At 30.2% G+C, this 21,947-nt stretch overlaps 2 protein-coding genes across 2 annotated transcripts; both read right to left on the minus strand.

The window, feature by feature from the left end:
• Positions 1–3,073: 3,073 nt before the first annotated feature.
• Positions 3,074–3,901, minus strand: LOC113874130 (uncharacterized mitochondrial protein AtMg00810-like). Its single transcript, XM_027512351.1, has one exon. It carries the CDS (start codon positions 3,899–3,901, stop codon positions 3,074–3,076), a length of 828 nt encoding a protein of 275 aa, XP_027368152.1.
• Positions 3,902–16,627: 12,726 nt separating this feature from the next.
• LOC113847004 (transcription factor MYB73-like) lies at positions 16,628–17,882 on the minus strand. The gene has a single exon (XM_027475821.1). It carries the CDS (start codon positions 17,816–17,818, stop codon positions 16,997–16,999), a length of 822 nt encoding a protein of 273 aa, XP_027331622.1. The 5' UTR covers positions 17,819–17,882; the 3' UTR covers positions 16,628–16,996.
• Positions 17,883–21,947: the final 4,065 nt, after the last annotated feature.

Raw genomic sequence — 21,947 nt, forward strand, 5'->3', positions numbered from 1 at the left:
TTGAATAAAAAATAATTTAATTTAATTATTCATTTTATGCACTTTTATAAATTCTTCACATTGTAACTTGAATATTAATATATTCATATGTATACTTTTTACCGTGTAAATTATACTAAAAATTTAAATAACACAAAATTATACATATATTATAATGAAATTTTTTTTATACAAGAATAAGAAATAATCTTATTTTATATTAAAAAATGTATTTCAATTGATTTTCGTTTTTCTATTTGATAAACCTTTTTTCATTTTCTTTCGGTCAAAATAAACTTTTCCTTTCATTCACTCATTTTGCAGCTGGCCCAATGTGATGAGCTTGCCTACTGATCTGTGCTGCACAAGGCCCAATACAATACTGGTGCCAGCTTGATCAATTATGATTGGTTGTTGAAAAAAAATATCAATTATAATTGATTTCTATTCCCGAATGCTTGCAATGCAGATGCTTGCATCTAGATAGGAAAAAGGTGACGTGTATGAGATTGAATTGCTACATGGTCAAAAGCTTAACATAACACCTAGTTTTGCACATAAAAAGAGTCCTTTTAGCCTAATATTAAATTTTGTTTTTCTTTCTTTATTTAAAGAATATATATATTAAAAAATAATAAATATGTATTAAAAAGGTTTTGTATTGAACTTTTCTACACTAAACCGAAAGAATCTACTTAAATGGTTTTGTATTCAGTCCCAAATTGATCTTTGTTAGCCTAAAACCAAGGTACACAATAACAATCCATTCAAAAATTAATGACTGTTTGTTTGTACTAAAAAGTTTAACAATAAAATAATTGCTTTTTTTTTAAAGATTTACCTTGTGCAAAGTAAAAAAGAACAAAACTACCAAGAACTTTTATCAATGAATTGTCTCAATATCAAATCTACATTTTAAAGTAAAATATTAGCTATGTAAGTGCTATCCTATTCTATCAAACATAGAAAAGGTAAGAGCATGAATGCCCAGACCTTAAAGTAAAAACATGGAAACTTTATAATACCTTGAAGTGAAAATAATTTAATTTCTTAATCAATGTTTACATTTGGATAAAATTAAATAGAATATGGTAAGTGTAAAATAATGTGTTAATTATATTTACTGACACAAAATCAATCAATTATAAATTTTTAACTAACATAAAGTTAATTAATGCTTTGAAATAACTAGCGACATCACCAGCCACGCATATAAGAAGGAAAAGAGAAGATAAATTTATTAAAGAATATCTTGAAAAAATTTAATTAAAAATATTTATCTTACTATAAAAGAAAATAGTTTAATTTTTTATAATTTCAAATCTTAAAACAAGGGATAATTTATCAAAAAATTATTTATTTTAAATAAAAAAACACATCTAAAATGAGAACAATATTTTTTATTTTAAATTTCAATTAAATAAATAATCTTTTTTATTTTTGGGATAAATTAAATATATTTTAAAAATTTATTTTGATATTTTTCATTTCAAATTATGTTAAGAAAAAGTAAATTTTTTATTTTTAGAAAAAGAAAGAAAGTTTTATATTATTTTTTTGGTCTTTTAAAATTTAAAATATTTAAAAGATATTATTTTTTTTATTTTAGAATAGAAAATACAAATTAAAAAAATTATTTTGGAGTGAAGGTTAGATTTGCTTAAAATTTGAAAGATATAAAATTTAAAAAATGACCAATCAAAAAGATACAGTGATCATTTTTAAAATTTTTTTAGGTTATATGAAATCTTGAAACAAAATAACTTAAAAGATGGAGTGAATTTTAGGAGATTATTAGTTTAATAATAATGAATAAAATTTATTTTATTTTTATTTTTTAAAAAATTTGATTTTGATTCAAAAATTCTAAAAGAAGAAAAACTCTTTTTACATGTTATTGTGCTTGAAAAACAAAACAAAAACAGATAGAAAGAATTTACTCTTACTCTCTAACTTTTTTATTTTGTTGGCTCTTTCATTTTTATTTTTTTTTAAAAGTCTCATATTTTCTAATAAGTTTGTAGAGAATATTAAATTTTTTAATGGCTCTAAATTTTTTTAAGAATACATGTCTATGCTCTCTCCTTTTATTTTTCATATCTAATTTATTATTATTATTATTATTATTATTATTATTATTATTATTATTATTATTATTGTGACGGTTAATTTGAGTAAGTATATTATATGATTCATTAATAAGTTAGTTAATGACCTGTTATAATAAATTTTAAAAATTATAGTATTTATAAAATAATTCTTAATAAATTTTGTAGGTTAAGAATTTCTAACTATTATATATTTAAAATAGATCTTTAAAAATATTTGTTTAAAGTAAATATTTTTTAAAAATATAGTTGTAACAATTACGAATGTAAGTTTTATTTTTTTTACATAAAACTTAATCATGTTCTCTCAAAGTTACTTTGTTTTATCATTGTTTTTTAAGCTAGTTTAAGAATTTTTTTTTTTAATTTCTAACAACTAATTCAACAGGTTCATTGAATGTGGTTGAAATTTAAGTGATAAAAGTTTGAAAGGGATGTCCAAGAGATCAAATGAAATCAAATAATCCTCACTTGGAATAACATTGTAGAAATTTTGTTCAATTCATCATTATTTTTTTCTCTTAAATAACATGCAAAAATGTTTCTCAAATCTAACAACCTAAATAACCATACTCTTTATACATTGTCATACTTTGAATTGTGATTTTTGCAAAATGAATCAATTAATTTTGTAAACATCATCTATGTTAAAATTGGATATCTGGATATTCGAGAGAAAAGAAAAAGAACTGAATGTTTTATTGTATTTCAAAAACGAAAAATATATAACTATATAAAGCCGCTACATCAAAACAAATAACTGCAAAGATCACATTTACATGCCTAGACGTGATCCCTGATATCATGGAACGTATGACTTATTCTTCCTAAATAATAGGAACATCAAAGCAACAGAATAACAAAACAAAGCAATAAACCCAACATTCCCTCCCTTAAACTAATGCTTCCATACTAGTTACTCCAAGCATAATCCGTAATTTATCAAACTGCTCCAGCTTTAAGGGTTTCGTCATGATATTAGCAAGCTACTCCTGGGAGTTACAAAAATTGAGTTGAACTACCCTGTTATTAACCAAATCCCGAAGAAAGTGGAATCTCACATCAATGTATTTTCTTTTTCCATGGAACACTGGATGCTTAGATAGTTGTATAGCAGAATTGTTATCACACATAATTGCAATTTTAGACTCGTCTTTAACTCCAATCTTCTTAAGTATCCTTCCAAGCCAAACACATTGGCAAGCACATAGGGCTGCTGCCATGTATTCAGCCTCGGTTGTGGACAATGCAACCACAGTTTGTTTCTTAGATGCCCAAGATACTGCACCCGTTCCCATCATGAACACAAAACCCAACATGCTCCTTCGATCATTCAAATCTCCAGCATAATCGTTGTCTGTAAAGGCTAGTAGTTTTAGACTATCAATTCCTTTTTTGTACCAAATGCCAAAATTGATTGTGCCTTTGACATACCTTAAGATTCTTTTTGTAGCAAGCCAATGTGTTGTAGTAGGACTGGTCCTGAATCTACTTATTAAACTCACTGTATACGTCAAATCAGGTCTTGTAACTGTTAAATACATCAAACTTCCAACTAATTGTTTAAATAGCGTTTCCTCAACTTTCACTCCTTCTTTGTCTGTTGACAATCTCGTTCCTGGAACCATAGGATTTTTCACAACATTACAATCCAACATTCCAAATCTCGACAATACCTCCTGTGCATATCTTCTTTGACAGATAAATGTGCCGTTTGGGCTCTGCTTGACTTCCATGCCAAGGAAATGACTCATCATACCCAAATCAGTCATATCAAAATGCAAAATCATAGAATGCTTAAACTCATTACACATGCTTCGATCATTGCCTGTGAATATTAAATCATCAACATAAAGACTGACTATTATTATTTTACCTCCTTGTGACTTAGTGAACAGTGTGTGTTCACTAGAACACTTTTCGAATTGTTCCTGTGCAAAGTAGGCTTCAATTTTGTTGTACCAGGCCCGTGGTGCCTGTTTGAGGCCATACAATGCCTTCTTCAGCCGATAAACCTTCTCTTCTTCTCCTTTTTTTGAAATCCTTCGGGCTGTAGGACATACACAGCTTCCTTGAGTTCCCCATGTAGAAAGGCACTCTTTACATCAAGCTGAAAAACTGTCCAGCTATATTGAGCAGTTGTGGCCAATATTACTTGTACAGTGTCAAGTCGAGCAACTAGTGCAAAGACTTCGGTATAATCAATCCTATGCCTCTGTGCATATCCTTTTGCTACCAACCTTGTTTTGTAGTTCTCCACTTGCCCATTAGCATCCAATTTTGTTTTAAACACCCACTTAACTCCAATTAGTGTGACTCCATTTGGTAATATAGCGAGTTCCCATGTGTGATTCCTTTCTATTGCTTCTATTTCACTCAACATTGCCTCTCTCCAATGTGTACTCTTCACAGCTTCTTTGAAAGTGACTAGGTCACTATCAGTCATCACCAACATTGCATTTAAGCAGTCTTCTTCGAAAATACCTTCCCCAGTTTCATAATCTTCCAACCATCTTGGTGCTCTCCTTACACGTGCACCCCTCCTTGGAGATATTTCATCTGATATATCTCCTGTGTTGTCTTCCTCTTCATTCTCATTAGCTGTTGTTTCAATTTCTTGGTTAATCACTCTTGCTGTATCATCTGTATCTTCATAGTGTAGTTTCTGTTGCTGAGTTTTTTATTTACTCCAATCCCAGCTTTCTTCTTCTTCAAATATCACATCTCTACTGATGATGACCGATTTTGAAATCGAATCATATAGTTTCCAGGCCTTTGATTCATCACTGACTCCTAGAAAGATACATGCTTTGCTTTTGTCATCTAGTTTAGCTCTCTTCTGATCTGGTACATGAGCATGTGCTAGGCAACCAAAGATTTTAAAGTACTCCACCACAGGCTTCTCACCGCTCCAGGCCTGCTCGCATCTTGCTTTCTACAGCTGCAATTGGACTTTTATTCTAAATATGCACACACCATTTCACAGCATCTGGCCAGAACATCTTGGGAACCTGTTTTTCATGCAACACAACTCAGACAGCATCCATAATAGTCCTGTTCTTCCTTTTCGCCACGCCGTTTCGTTAGAGAGTGTAACAGGTGGTCAACTGTTTTCGTATACCTTCTGAGTGGCAGAACTCCTCAAATTCATTTGAAAGAAATTGCCCTCCTCTATCTGTCCTGAGACAAGATATGTCTGTTCCTATCTCCTTCTCAACGCGAGCTTTAAACTTCTTAAACGTTGCAAGTGCTTCTAATTTTTCACATAAGAAATACACCCAGGTTTTACGAGTAAAATCATTAATGAAACTCAAGAAATACTTCTTACCACTGTGTGAAGCTGGCTTAATAGGACCACAGATATCAAAATGAATCAGCTGCAGTTGTTTGGATGCTCTCCATGTACTTCTGCTAGGAAAAGGACTTCTTGTCTGTTTCCCAGTTAAACATGTAGTACATGTTTTTACTGAAAATTCCAATGCTGGTAGTCCAACGACCATCTCCTTACAAACCAATGTATTTAATATCTTGTAATTGAGATGTCCGAACCGACAATGCCATAAGTAAGCTTCTTTTGCTGATGCACTTTTTGTTTGAAAACACATAGCCTGTTTTGGAACTAAGGAGGCTGTCACATAGAACATTCTATTTTCACTTATGTTAGTTTTCATAAACAATTCTTTCTGTGAGTGAAATACTTTGCACGTACCATATGAAATCAGAATGGTCAAACCCTTCTCTTGTAGTTGCCCTATACTTAGCAAATTATTTTTCAGATCAGGAATATAATATACATCAGTTAGAACCTGAGACATACCATTAATTTGCATTCTGATACTACCTCTAGCGTCCACTTTCATGTGAGTATCATTCTCAAGCTTCACTGTTCTGCAATGCCCTTCCTCCAGACTTAGAAACCACTCTTTATTGCCGGTCATGTTGTTTTTGTAAGTCCTTATAAGCCATTAGTAAAATCTCGTTTTCTTCATCTACCTCTACATAATTTGCCTTCTTCTCCCAATCTGGACACGCATATTGAAAGTGCCCCAATTTGTGACACTTGAAACATTCATTAGTGGCTTTATTTAAGGATTGTTTTCCTCTCCCTCTGCCACGACCACCTCTGAATGCGCCACGACCCCTGCCTCTATTAGGTCGATCCTCTTGAGTGTTTCTGCTAGAAATTTCTTCATGGGTTGCTTTCAACACTTGCTCCTCCTCGTGTAACCCTTGCATCCTTTGCTCATGCACTAGGAGACTTCCATGCAACTCATCAATTGTTAAGACGCTGATATCATTTGATTCTTCAATCGGGCAGACTACATAATTGAATTTTGGGGTGAGAGAGTGCAAGATTTTACTCACCACAGTGCTTTGCTCCATTGTCTCTCCATTTGATTTCATTTTACTAACCACAGTCATGGTGCGTCCAAGAAAGCTATCTACCTTTTCTCCATCTTTCATGGCGAGCAATTCAAATTATCTTCATAATGCCTGGAGTTGTGCGCGTTTGACCCTTGTAGAACCTTGATACTTCTGTTTCAAAGAATTCCAAATTGCCTTGGATGTTTCTTTGTCAAGAATAGTCTCGAGAATTTCTCTATTAATGGATTGAAATAGAAAATTTTTTACTCTCAAGTCTTTGACTTTAGCCTCGTCAAGAGCTTTCTTTTGTGCCTCACCGTTGGGTCCCGTGCTACGCACAGGCGTAGGTATACCATCCTCCACCAAACTCCATAACTCCTTGCTTCGAAGGAAGTTTTCCATTGTCATGGACCAAAAATCATAGTGGCCATCAAACTTTGGAATCGAGGGTTGCGTGAATTACTCTGTCATTTTGATTTGCTACGGGAAGTATCCTCTCACTTTTGCTCACGTATATATAGAACACACCTCCTCTCTCTTTAAGGTTATCAGGCCCCTTGCAGAGCTCTGATACCAATTATTAAAATTGGATATTTGGATATTCGAGAAAAAAGAAGAAGAACTAAATGTTTTATTGTATTTCAAAAACGAGAAATATACGACTATATAAAGCCGCTACATCAAAACAAATAACTACAAAGATCACATTTACATGCCTAGACGTGATCCCTGATATCATGGAACGTATGACTTATTCTTCCTAAATAATAGGAACATCAAAGCAACAGAAGTAAACTCAACATTATTCATCCCAATTTTCTTAGAAACAAATAACTTGCCTCGATAGATAAAACTCAATTATGTTCTCAAAGTCACTTTGTTTTATTATTGTTTCTGAAGCTAGTTCAAGAATTTTTTTTTTCTTATAACAACTAGTTCAATAGATTCATTGAATGTGGTTGAAATTTAATCGATAAAAGTTTGAAAGGGATGTCCAAGAGATTAAATAGCATGCAAAAATGTTTCTCAAATCTAATAACTTAAATGACTATACTCTTTTTACATTGTCATACTTCGAATTGTGATTTTTGTAAAACGAATTAATTAATTTTGTAAACATCATATACTCATCTCGATTTTCTTAGAAACGAACAACTTTAGCTCGATCAGAATATGGATAATGATTAAAGAGATGTGATTAAATGCTACAAAATGAAGAAAAAACATTCTTTATAATTTTTACTTAACCTATACCATATTTGCTTAAGTTGATTTTATATAGTAATGAACATGCAAATTTCGTTAATATTTGCTTAAGTCATTACTTTTAGCTTAAGTTAAGTTAATTTCACTTAAGCTATAATAATTTGAATTAAGTAAAAATATGATACCCAATCTTTAGTTTTTATTCGCTTAAGCGAATATTAGAGTATCTTGTGTGACTTAAGCAAATTAATAACTGCTTAAGCAATATTCATCTAATGACTTTTTTTTTTCATATAACTTTCGCTTAAGCGAGAAAAATATGGTTTGAGTGAAATTTGTAGAAATTATGCGAAATAGATGTGATTAGTATAGGAAAGACATGTGAAAGATTTAAAATGAAATTGAATAATCTCAATACAAAAAATAATTTTTATAATGATGTTTATACATAGGGTTCAGAGAGAACCTTAAAAGAACTGAAATGACATTCAACATTCTATTAATCTAAAAGTTATTTTTAATTTTAGATAGAAAATGCATCAATACATGTGAATACAAATCTTCTTAAAATCGCCACAAGATTTGTTTGAAAAAGATAAAAAAATAGCTATCAATACAATCATATAAAGATATAATATAACTAGTTTTAAAGATTCAAAGAAAAATTTCATAATTTTTTATGGAGGATTTACTCATAAATATATGAAAACTTGTATTACGAAGTTATATGTTAAATATTTAAATTTTTTATTTTTAAAAAAATACCTCTAACAATTTAAAAAGACTTATTCACTCATGTACCACTTACTTGTTAACTCATGTTAGCTTGAGCTTATTATTATTATTATTATTATTATTATGACTATTATTATTATTATTATTATCTCAATTCTATTTCTTATTGAAGAAAATTAGTGAATGAGTTTTATTGAAGAAATTGAGATTGTAATAATAAAGCTTCTCTACAATTTAAGAACCTCCAACAATTAGTCTTCTTCTTTGCAAAAGCTAGAAGCAAGCGATATATGTCTTCTCTAGAGTGCTACTTCTTCTTCATATCATAAAATAAGAATTGTCACTATCATATAAATCACATGATATTTTTAACGTCTCTTACACTGCCAACTTCCACTACCTCTTTCACTTTTTCTATCTTTATCATAATATAACATTCATTTTAACATGGGAAGCTTTTGGAAGTTTTTGAATGAGTCAAGGATGGGGCCAAAGAAAGGGCGAAGGTGCATGGTTTTGTGGTGTAAACTGTCTCACTTGATTCTTCTTTGTTCAACTAGGAGAATGAGGTGAGAAATGATAGAAAAGAATAGATGACATATATTCAACATCATATATAGATGATGTGGTAGTGATAAGTTAAACTTTTGTTATTCAGTTTATCACTTCTCAGTTGAAGATAGGACTGATTTTTATTAGATTTTAAAAGTTAGGGACTATATCCTAGCAAAATATTTCTTAGAAACTAAATCCAAAATATGCAATGTAATTAGGGTTAGTCTTCACAATTGAAAATTTAAAAATGTAGTCCTTAAAATTAACAAACATCAACCACTTTAGGCCCCATCATTAAGAGACCTTAAAATAGGTAACAAAGTGGTGATTTGTCACATTAAGTGACATATAGGCACATCCATGTGGACTACAAACGATTTTGTCTTGCATTTTTGCTTGCTACGTAACACAAGGTTGAACCCATTATTGTTTCTTTTCACTATGTCCATAAATTTCATCATCATCTTTCTTCAAAATTATTTTTTTTTGTCTTTTTTTTCACCTGGCTAACGGTGGGAATGTCTCATTTCTTTAGGAGTAATAATGAAAGAAGTCATTTAGCTAGTTCTAATGTTTGTACAAGAGATCTTATTCTAGACAATTTTCACATTTATGGTAAAGTGGTAATATGTTGCTGCTAATTGAGACAATATACATATAAATACCAATATTAAAAAGGGACAACAAATGTTACCTATTCATATGAAAAATCAACATCATTCATAACATGTATTTTACTTACAACACCCTTCGCAGTTACTTATAATAAAAACAACAAGTTACATCCTTCTTACAAAAAACAATATTAATTACTAAGCTAATCTTGATGTTTCCTAATGGTTGGAGTGAACATAAATTACATTACACTAAAAGTCTGTGCTTCAAGCATATTAGGATCATTTGTAGGTAAACAGGTTCTTGTGACGTTTGCTTAATTTGTAACTTAAGCCTTGATGCATTGGTCTTTTTCTTAATTATTACTAGTCGTAGGTTTATCATCAATTGCACTAATGGTACATGCTACATTACACTGCCTTGTTGTGATTGTTGCCATGAAGTCTTCTAATCTTTTTTTGTTTTTGTTTTTTGTAAACGTGAAATTTTTTCTTACTATGACTATTTTCTCCACATATTGAGACCTACTCTTCTTTTCTCTTTCATTTGTATTCTTTGTTCTTATTTTTTTTTGTCTGTCAACCATTTTTCTAATAGGTGAAAGTATTGGTAGAATTTGATTTGTCTTTGACTAAAATTTCATTCCATACACATGTTGCACAAAGGTGTCATATGTAGTTTTACATGATATCATAGTCAACCAATTGTTAGAATAATCCTTAGGTTGTTCATTCTTAAATGTAATAGAAATTATTGCATATTTTCATGACATACCTATATAACATACAAGAATGTATATGTTACATGCCAATTGAAATGAAATTGAAATTAATTGCTAGCAATTTGTATCTTTCTTGTTAGTTTTCAAAATCAACAAGTACAAGTTTGAGAACTAAGTTGATGATAATCTTAATAGGTCAAAACTTAACTTTTTAAAATTGTGCTCATCATCATCACCACATAACTATATATAAGTCCATTTTTCATTATCTTTTTTTTTCTTTTTCTATATTGCTATGTTGAATTGGAAGTATTGTATCCATGTGAGAACACTGTTTTATCTTGTTGCATGTAATTGTACCCATGATGTAACCTCTAATGTCTTTCAACATAGTTATAATAAGCTTGATCTAGATGCTACCACCTTAATATTAAATACCTCATAATTATTGCTATAGATGTTGTCAACCTTACTCCATTCAAACAAAATATGCTCACATTTGTGCTTCTTTTGGCCACTTATGCATATACTTTCAAAAAAACTATGTTATATTTGAATTAGGGGACGATTATTGTTTAATAAAATCTTGTAACAAATGCTATACATAAAATTTGTGATTAGCTACAAGCATAATCTTCGACAAAGTAGGTATAAACTCCTATGAGTGTAATCAAGAAAATTAGTTTCTAAATTTTTTAAAATCAATTGAAAAAGCCTTTCAAATTTTTATAAAACAAGTAGATTAGTCAATGTACATTTACCTTTTGCATGTTAGAAATAAAGTTGCATCTATGTTTCATATAGTTCTTTAGATCTTGGTGTAAATATATCATAAACCATTTAAGTTATCTTTATTTTTAACATGTACCATCACATATGTTATTACTTATATATGATTATTAGCATTTTAGCCCCATAGTTACAGCAATTATCCTCCATAATACTTCTTAATGAAAATACAATATAAACCAATTAATAATCTACAACCTTCCTAAAAGCCTGTTTACATCCTCCCACGTATATGTACATTCTCTAAATTTATGAGGTTTATTGGATTGAGTTAAGATGTCCATTTTCACAGTTAACCCAAAATTAGTGTTAAATAACTTTGCAACATAGTTTTATATCCTGTCATATTGCTCTTTTTCACTCCTCTCCACTATTTTTCTAACTTTTAACATAAGTCTATATATCTTATTATCATTCAAATGCACCTAATACTTTTGCTTCATTTAATCAAAGACTTTTATTTTCTTAACTTTTTTTACTAGCTTCCCTATCACCTAAGTTTGGTCTACGACTTGATTTTTAAACACTTTACTACAATTGTGCTCAAATTTGAAAGCAATGAGTCTTATTATTGTATAAACAATAAATTTCTCAAGTAAATGTATTATGCTTGTGTTTTACCTTTGACATTTTCACTAAGGTAATTTCTCTTCCTAATTAAATATTGTAGTCTTTAATCCCAAGTTTGAAGTCATTCAAGTTTAAAAACTTTATCCCAAAGTTCACATGTTCAAAGGTTGACTCTTCATTGAATTGTGGAAAAACCTCTTTGCTACATGCATCTTCTTCATCTTTAGAGTTTATAGGAGTTTTCAATCTTTAGATACACATAAATCATCATCACCATTCTCATTAGAAGCATTACCTATATATGTGCTTTTGTGCCTTACACACTTACTCATCATTTTCTAAGCTTGTCCTATTCAATAACCACGTTTTTGTTATTGCTCCATTGTGCTTCTGTTGCATTTTCCTTCTTACTCCATTTTAAATTGGTCTTTTCCTTCTTTTTTTTTTGCTTTAAATACCCTTCTTTTATTCACCATTCTAAACAAAGATTTCTATTACTTCTGCATTCTCTTGCTCTACTAACTCAAGATTAACAAATTTAAGTTTATATATATGGTGTTTATAGTACATCTGTATCTCACCATTATTTCTCCTTTATGCACTTATCATCTCTGACAAACTAACATATGTTTTCAATATCCTTAATCTTGTGTGTAGCTTCTCCTTAGGATGCAACCAAAATACATTCTTCACTTTATCATAGCTCAATATATGACAAAAATTATTGAAACCACTATAGTCAAAATCGCGATTGAACTCATAAAATCAAATGATTTTACGATCTTCCTAAGTTCATCATTCCTATTATTATGCTAGGGCATGTTTTGCTGGGATTGTTGAGATTGCATGATCTTCCTCGTGAAATCGTGGAAACGTGCGATCCTAGACGAGTTGATGGAGCCCTATTTTTTTCAAAAAACCTGATTAACCTGGTTTGACCCGCCCTATTTTTTTTTACCCCACTTATATAACCCAAGATTTTAGGATTTTTTTCATTCTTCTCTTTGATATTGCCTTTTTCTCCACCTGTGATGCACACTTCTCTTCATCCTCAACAGTGTGAATCTGTTCTCTACCCCTTTCTCCTTCAAATCACCTCTCTCTCCACCATTTTTGGACGCAACCAGGACTTGGGGGTGATTGAGTGGTGGGTTGGTTTAGTGCTTTTCAAGTGGGATTGTCTACCTACTTCTATTTTGATATTTCTGCCCTGTTTGAAGATGTCTGCAAGTGGAAAAGGTACACCTACAAGCTAGAAAGGCCAACTAGGAAGTAGAAGAGTAGTTGCAAGTCCGACCATTAGTCACACTTATACTAGCTCAATGAGTTGCTCTGTTAGTGCAGTTGTGGTTGGTTCTTTACAAAAAATGCTCCTAAAAATAGGAGTGATGTGGCATGGCAGCATGGATTATCTGTGGATGGAGATGCACAAAAAATACAATGCAACTATTGTCAAAAAATAATAAGTGGTGGAGTTTACCATTTAAAATATTATTTGGTCAAAACATAGAAAGATGTGGGTGTTTGCTCTTCGATTAGTGATGAAGTGTGGAAAGAAATGTGGCAAGTTGTTTCCTTACAAGAGAAATTAATGAAGAAATCAAATAGCAACCTTAAAGAACTTCTTGTAGAAGGTGATGGTGGTGGTGATTCTGATGAGAAAAGAAAAGGGAGTGAAGTTGAAGATAGTGGAAACATTTTCAAGAAGAGAGGAGTAAGTAATCAAGTCACTCTCAATAACATATTCAAAAAGAATTTGAAAGGAAGTGTGTCAAGATATTACTTCTTTTTTTTTTTTTTACAACAATACCATACCATTCAATGTGGCAAGGAGTGAAGAATTTCATAAGATGTTGGAATCGATTACAAAATATGGTGTTGGATTCAAGCCACCTTCCTATTATAAAATTAGAGTTAAGTTTTTGAAATATCATGTGAATTTGACCATGAAATCTATTTAAGTACAAAGAGAAGAATGGAGAAAAATAGGATGCATAATAATGACAGATGGTTGGACCAACAAAAATAGAACTATATTGAATTTTTTAGTGAACAGTCCTATGAATACAATTTTTTTTATTTCAATTGATACATCTCATGTATCTAAAATAGCTGACAGGTTGTTTAAAATGATGGATGACATTGTAGAAGAGGTTTGTGAAGAAAATATGGTTCATATTGTGACTGACAATGTAACAAATTACAAGGCTGTGGGTGAATTATTGATGGAGAAAAGAAAGAAACTATATTGGACACCATGTGCTGCTCACTGCATAGATTTGATATTGGAGAATTTGAAGAAGAAGTTACTCATTCATCAAGAGACAATCTCAAAATAAAAAAAATTACTACTTATATTTACTTAAGGGCTTCCCTAATTTCTTTATTGTTATTCTTCACAAAAGGAACGAATTTGGTGAGACCAACCATAACTCGCTTTTCTACATCTTACCTTACTTTAGAATGTCTTCAAGAGCATAAGGGAGCATTGGATTATAGGCAATGAAAGTTCGTCTAATGCTGATGGTTTAGAAGTTGATGACTTATTGGACTTGGATTTGAATCCAAATTAACACTTGGGTCAAGTTGGAGTTGAATCCAACGATGCTGATGATGATTCTGTAAATTTAGATGATTTAGAAATTCTTACTTTTACTGATGACCTTGATGGAAGTGGAGATAAAGAAAATGAAGACCAAATAGAAGATGATTATTATAATCAAAATTTGAATGATTTATTAGAATAAGGAATATAAATCTTGGACATTTTGACTAGTTTCTTTTACTTTAATACTACTTTGAGTTTTATGTGTAATTGACTTGAGAACATATTTATTGTCATTAATGTTTGAGTTGTGATCGTATTTTATGAATTTAAGACTATTTATTCTTTATTTATCTTATTTTGTGTGTGCATATATATGTTTAAATATAATTTTATACATTAGGTAGGTTCTTACAATCTTACGAGTTACGTATTTTTCTCTCCCTTCTGATCTAAGTAGGATATCAATTTTGACTATCTTGATTGAAACTAAAGATATCCAACATTTCATCATCTAGCTAAACTTCAACTTTTTTACCTTCGTACTCCATACCTCTATCATCTTGTTCCACAAACTTTCTTTAATGGTGGATGTGAATTATAATAAATGTTATTCCACATGATAAAGTACGCCCAAATTAATTAAGAAATAAAATAAACACATTAAAATCAAATACTTCACATAAAAAATAATCACAATTTAAAAATCTAAAAACTCTTAAGGGACCAAAATCAACCTATGTAATAAATACAAATGGTGAGTTTTCTAAACATCAACACTCAATCACGCACTAAATCACGCACACAAAATAAAAAAGTGAAAAATAAAAGTAATAAAGGACCTATGCAATGCCACCATCATAAGGGACTATTACATTGTATGTAAAAGAGGAAAGTGAACTTAGTTATGTATTTTCCTCATAACTAGCAAAGAGTTGTTCTTTCAATCAAATGAAGCATAGTAGTTCTTGTCATGTACAAAGCAAGTGAATTAAAAAAATTTGAATGCACGGGAACAAGTGAAACCCTTGTGTTTAGTTGCCAATATTGAGTTTGGAACCCAATTGTAAGTGATAAGTCGAAGGAAGGTGAGGATGACATATAAGTCATCATATGCCCCTTATGCACTAGCAATACACATGAGAGTGGGTGACACATGCTACAATGGCCAAGACAAAGAATTTCGATCCTGTGAGAGTGAGCTAACTCAAAAAACTCTCCTTTATTCGGATTGTAGGCTGCATCTTGCTTGCAAGAAACCAAAATTGCTAGTAATCACCATGTCTTTAGTTTGAGTTATAGGCTACAATTTGCCTATATGAAACTAGACCCTTTATACGATGTCATTTTTAACATCCTTTAGGTTTCATTTGAATGTTTCAAAGGGAATGGAAGGAAAGAGTTTGAAGGAAGAAAAAGAGAAAAAAAGGAAAGTTAAATTTTTTTCTTATTTAGATGTTTAATATTGAGAGGGAAGGGTAATAAAGGGTTTAATCATAAATAATATTATTGTCTTTTACATCTTTTATTTATATATTTTTTTATTTTTTAAAAAATACAAAAAATTAAATCTTTCTCTCTCTAAAAAATATTTTTAAAATTAAAATTTTATTTTTTATAATTTATTTTAAAAAAATCTCATTTTAAAAACTAATATATTAAAAAAAATAGAATCCTACTAGTGAAAGAGTGCAAAAGAAAAAAACTATCCAAATTAGAGAAACTTATGATAAGAGATAACTTTAAAACCATCTAAATTGGAAGGACTTATGATGGAAAGTAACTTTAAAATAGAGGTTAAATTCCACTAATTCTCTCCTTTCCTTTCCCACTAACTCTTAAACTCCACTAATTTATGATGGGAGGTAACTTTAAAATAAATATTAAATTCCACTAATTCTTCCCAATTCTACTAATTCTTTTCTTTCTTGTAGATATAAACATAGCTTTTCAGACTTTATATATTTTAGGAGTTGAAATGAAGTTTATTCTTTAATTAAGTTTTTTTTTGAAGTTTTATTAAATATCAAAACAAAAACAAATACAAAAAAGGAACATGAACAATTTCTAAGATGCTAGTCTCAAAATAATAATAAAATATTTTATTATGTTTCTTGAAAGAAATTTGAAGTTTCTTTTAAAAGAAAAAGAATATTTTTTCCTATTGTCATTAGTTGGACTAGAAATTAGAGGTCAATGTTCCGTGTTTTCCACATGCTCAATTTGGTTGGCATCACACAGTCACTTGCCCAACAAGTTCCCACCGCAAAACAAAATATTCCAACCGGACCCACTTCTGTCAATCATACATCCCACCGTCCTGATCTTCCTGCAATTTGACGAACACAAACAAAAACCGTTGTGTCCTTTATCAGCAACTCCCCCTATTCACTCTTAAGGTTTTTCGATTCATTCTTTTAATTCCTAAACAAAATATTAACCTTTTATTTCAATAACATAAACATCAATCCGCTAACATCCATTGCTCACGACCCATTCCTAACAATTCTTGTATAACTAACTTTTATTTACCATTGTAATTGCTCATCACTTGGGACATTTAACAAATTAACAAAAAGCACTATTTGAATGATTATCGTTCTGTTCTGAAATCCCAGCTATGCGGTTCTGTACAGTGCCAAAATTATTTCTATTTTTTACCCTTGAGAAAAGGGAAATTAAAATTAAGATAAAAATTAAACTAAAAAAAGAAGAAAAAAAACACCGTCTCTCTCTACTCAATTCATGTCCAGTTGGCAGATTCGCATCTCGAAGTAACACCACCACCATCACCGTCTTCTTCTTCCTTCACTCGACGTTGCTAATTCCCATACGCTTCACCACAGCGTTTCCAATCGCTTCTGTATGCATTCTTAGCCCATTCTGTTCAATCTCCGACATGTAACTCTTCACCTCTTTTCTAACCATTTCTTGCATCACCCTCAAAAACTCCGCGTTAAACAACTGCTTCTCACGCTCCTCGCCGTTATGAACCGCCGCCGGTGACGCTTGTTTCGCCACCGTCACTGGGTTCGACCCGGACCCGGATTCCAACCCGGGTAAAGATAAACTCAAAGATGTGGCTGGATCGTTGGCCGAAGACGCGGTTTCGACCAACTGCGTCTTAATGGGCCTGGAAACATGAACTTGGGCGGAGCCCGATGGCGACGACAAAGCGGGTAAACCCGGATCGCTCAAATCGGAGCCTGACGGGCTATCCGGGTTTAAATATCCCGCGCCGACACTGGCGGATCTTTTAAGAGGTTGACGATCGTCGGAGCTAACGGCGGAGCATTTTCTCTTGAGAGTTGAGTTCCAATGATTCTTAACGGCGTTATCGGTGCGACCGTTAAGGAGGCGAGCTATGGTGGCCCACTTGTTACCGAACCGGGAGTGCGCTCTAATGATGGTGTCGTCCTCCTCCGGCGTGAAGGGACGATGCTCCACCTCCGGCGAGAGCTGGTTGCACCACCGTAGACGGCACGATTTTCCCGATCGACCAGGAATCGATTTGCTTATCAAGGACCAGTTTCTGGGACCATGTGCTTGAACTAGCCTCTGTAACGCTTCGTCCTCTTCGGGGCTCCATGGACCCTTGACCCGATCCATGTCTTTGCTTGAAGATGCCATGGAACGATTATTAAGTTAAAGAAAGAAAGTGAGTCTCATCAGAAGGGAAAATAAAAATTCTTATAAGGGAGATAGAAGGAGGGGTGGGGTTTGGGAGAAATAGAAAGTGGGAAAGTGGAAAAGCGATAAGGATGACTGGTTGGGCCGGTGGATGTTACCGGTTGGGGCGGTTGGGAAAGCAGTTACTAGTATACAGCTGTCAAACGAACACGCGTGGAGTTGGATCCTACTCACAGTTACACGTATTATCACGCTCTCTGTAGGTTAAGTGTTATCTACTAATATCTATTGAGTAATAACTGATTAACTAATCTTTATCTTATGCTGCTGCACAAACTCAAATTCACGACGGATATTATCAATAATTAAAATAATGTGCCACCAATGGGAAAAAAAATCCACGCATTCATTCAGGAATATCTCCTCCTTTCTTGACTAATGACCGTTGAACCGTTGCGCAATCGAATTTTATCTTAACTTAACCCCAAAACAAAACGGTAATCCCCCTTTCCACCCTCATCATCATATAAATTTACGCATGTCAAAACTCAAAACCCTGCCCCAAGGTAACGGATGAGAGAAAATAGTTGGAACTATTTCATTCTGTTTATTGTTATAAACTCTGTCATTTTTTGAATGTTTGAATGTTATTTTTTATGAAAATTTAATTTCTCTTTATTACTATATATGTATATATGATTTCAGAAATATATTTAAAATCAAACAAAATAACTGCTTTAACAATAATATCTTTTACTCAATTTTGAAAATATAAAACTAAAATATTTCTAGACTGTTTGCTTTTCTATTTTCAGTTTTAATTTTCAATTATTAGGTGTAACTTAAGTCAATACAGTTAGTCAATAACTGAGTATCTTAAATATTTTTACAAATTTAAAATAATAAATAACAATATTTTGTTAAAAATTAGTAAATTTTACATAATTGATTATTTTATTTTTAAATATTAATCTTTGATTATCTATTAAACACTGTCCTTCATTTGTAACAAATTATTTTAATTAAATAATTATTTTAAAGTATTTATTATATTTTTAAGGTGGAAAAAGTAGTTGATGTTTCTTGGCGAGTAAAATTTACATCAACTATTTCAAAAAAAAAAATTAATATTATGTATTTAAATATATTATTTATTGAATAACAAATTGGTTACATTATTCAAATCTTTTGGTTTAACATTTTAATTAACAAACTGTCTTATATATATAAACAGTTTTAATTATAAAGTCAGAATATGTGGATATTAATGTTAAATTTTAATATTTGCATTATTAATTTAAAAACTATTGTCAAATAAGTTAATTTTATAAATTTTTATAAAAATAAAATAAAATAAAATAAATACTCCATTACATTACATTATTTTAGTATATAATATATTTTTAAAATATGAGTAAATTTTAAATTTTAGATAAAATTTTACATATATTTAAATTGTATACAATTTAATATACATGATAAAGATAATGGATATTTGGTCATTTATATGTTCTATAAAAAATTATTAAATAATATAAAAACTTAAATTTGGTGTAATGGATCTGACTTTTAATAACCTTTGTTATATTTAAGGAAGAGCAATCCTACAAAATTTGTACAAAATAAAATGCTGTATAAGATTAATAATTAATTTAAAAAAAGGTACACAACCTTGTGAAAATTATGATAAGCTTCACAAATTCGTTTTTCCTTCAAACTTTTAGTTAAATTTTAAAAATATATAAGTAAGAATTATTATATTATTATTTTATATTTTCAATCTGTAAAAATAATAATAAAATGTGTTACTAATATTTATATTTCAATAAAATATGTAGCCATGTAGGCCATAGCTTGAGGATACGGTAGATTTGAGAAGGAATCGACCGAGCAGGTCAGGAAGCATTTTCCTTCCTGGGATAAGTGTGAATGGGATCTTCGAATAAATATGTTGTTTTTTTTTTCATGCTCAACATTTAAATTATTATGTTATTATTTCATTATTTTATTTTAAATTAATAATTGTAAATTATTTCATTTATTTTGATATTCTAATTTAATCATTAAATAATTTATTTTTCTAAATATTAAAAATTTTGACAATTAAAACACGGGTAAATAATTCAAAAAATATTTAAAACCACCGCTAATATATTTTTCTTCATGCAAAAAATTACTAAAAAATTTTTAAAACGAATAATTAAATTAAAATTATCGTGATATTTTCAAAAATAAAATCATAATATAACATTAAAAAATATTGTGATGATTTTTAATTTAAATATTTAAAATTAATATAATTATTTTATAAAATATTTATTATATTAAAATATAAAAAAGGTATTATTTAATAAAATTTATATTTTTAAATAATTTTAATTTTGAAACTATTAAATTAAGAAGATAGTATTAAATTAAGGAAGAGGTTGAAAAGAAAGGAAAGACAGAAAAAAAAAGCAATGAGCTGGCTAAGAAAACGACAAATTGAAGAAGCACAATCTGGGGATGAACGCTACTAATATCCTGTCAGCAAAATCCAGCCTGTCAATACCCCTAAAGTCACACACTCCTAACGGCCTTCTTCCCCCACATTACCGCTACTTTCCAGTCGTTGCTTCAAACTTTAAAATTTTGAATTTCTCCATAACTCGTACACAGGAACCATGACATGGATCAGAAATGATAGGATTTTATATTATCTATTTTATATTTATGTAAATAATAATTGTAATTTTCAAATTTATTTATTTATAAAACACTTAATTCTTTTTGGTTGATTTACTGTTTGTAATTTGATAATTAAAATATAAATTTCAATATTTAATTGTAAAATAATAAACATAATTATAATGATTTGTTTATTTAAATTAATTATCGCCCACCTTGAGATGATTCAAATTAGCTAATTTGAAAGTAAGTTATCATATTGGTTCAAATCGTGTCATGAGTTGATCAAGTTGTAATGTTTTGTAAGTTTACAAGTTTTTAAGTGAGTTAAAATGGATTATACATCAACAATCATTATTATCTATTGTTTCATTTAACAACCATCAATAATTTTAAAATAGCACACTTAAGGTATAGAGGCAGTGATAAACGATAGTATCAAAATAATTAAATTTTTTAAAGGTTTTATAGTATAGAGCTAAGTTTAGGTCAAATTACGGGGATACATTTTCAGTCAAATTCAACTTTAGATTTTATTTTAAAGAATGTAAATCAATTTTTTTGGAGTTTTAAAAATTACAAATAGAATTAAAGTGAGTAAAAATAAATTAAGAAACATCAATCTACAGAATATCAATTGGGTATAACTCTTATTATCACAATATCTAAAGATTTAAATCTGTGTTTGAATAATCACCCAATTCAATTATTAATTCAATTGAATATCTTAATTAAATATAGTTACAAATTAAATCAAATAATTATTTAATCTTATCCATATTAATTATCAAATTAAAGCATCAATTGAGTCCTAATTTGAATTCTAACAACAGAAAAGTTAATTACGATCACAATACACAATTCTGATATTAGAAAAAAAAAAAAGAACAAACTTAGAGCAATTTAACACAGAACTCAAGTCAGAATTACAGCGTTTGGATCCACGGATTGAACGAAAGATTTAGCCTTCCATCAAAATGCTTACCCCACGCAAAAATGAGAAAAGAACAAGAGAATTCGAGTGAAAATAAAAACAAAGATTCGTATTTCAGCAAGTCTCAAAATCTCAAAGTGTTTAATCACTTTCCCACCTTATTAGTCTATTTATAGGTTTTGATTAAGATAAATTAAATGGCCAAAATGTGGGCCTCAATAATATCTAAAAGCCCAAATACAATTATTAAATAACAAAGATTCAAATGCAATCCTGCAAGAATATTCAACAAATCTGCTTCAACTTCAAAAAATTATAAAAAATAAAAAACAACTCCAAATCCAGCAATCCATATATGAATTTTAAAGCCCTGGATGTGTAGAATCCAATACAACTAGAATCAGTCAAAAATAATATTCGTAGAAAAAGTTATAGCCAAAAGAGTAGTCAAAGGTCAGAATAATTGAAAATACAAAATTAAAGCATTTATTTATAATAAGCCCAATTTATTCAAATAACTAGAAAATA

This window comes from Abrus precatorius, unplaced genomic scaffold (genome assembly GCF_003935025.1).
Source record: "Abrus precatorius isolate BTA unplaced genomic scaffold, Abrus_2018 Scaffold8, whole genome shotgun sequence".
NCBI classification, from domain to species: Eukaryota; Viridiplantae; Streptophyta; class Magnoliopsida; order Fabales; family Fabaceae; genus Abrus; species Abrus precatorius.

Excerpts from the sequence above, each read along its gene's own strand:
- LOC113874130 (XM_027512351.1), bottom strand. The coding sequence starts at position 3,901 with ATGTGTAATGAGTTTAAGCATTCTATGATTTTGCATTTTGATATGACT.
- LOC113847004 (XM_027475821.1), bottom strand. The coding sequence starts at position 17,818 with ATGGCATCTTCAAGCAAAGACATGGATCGGGTCAAGGGTCCATGGAGC.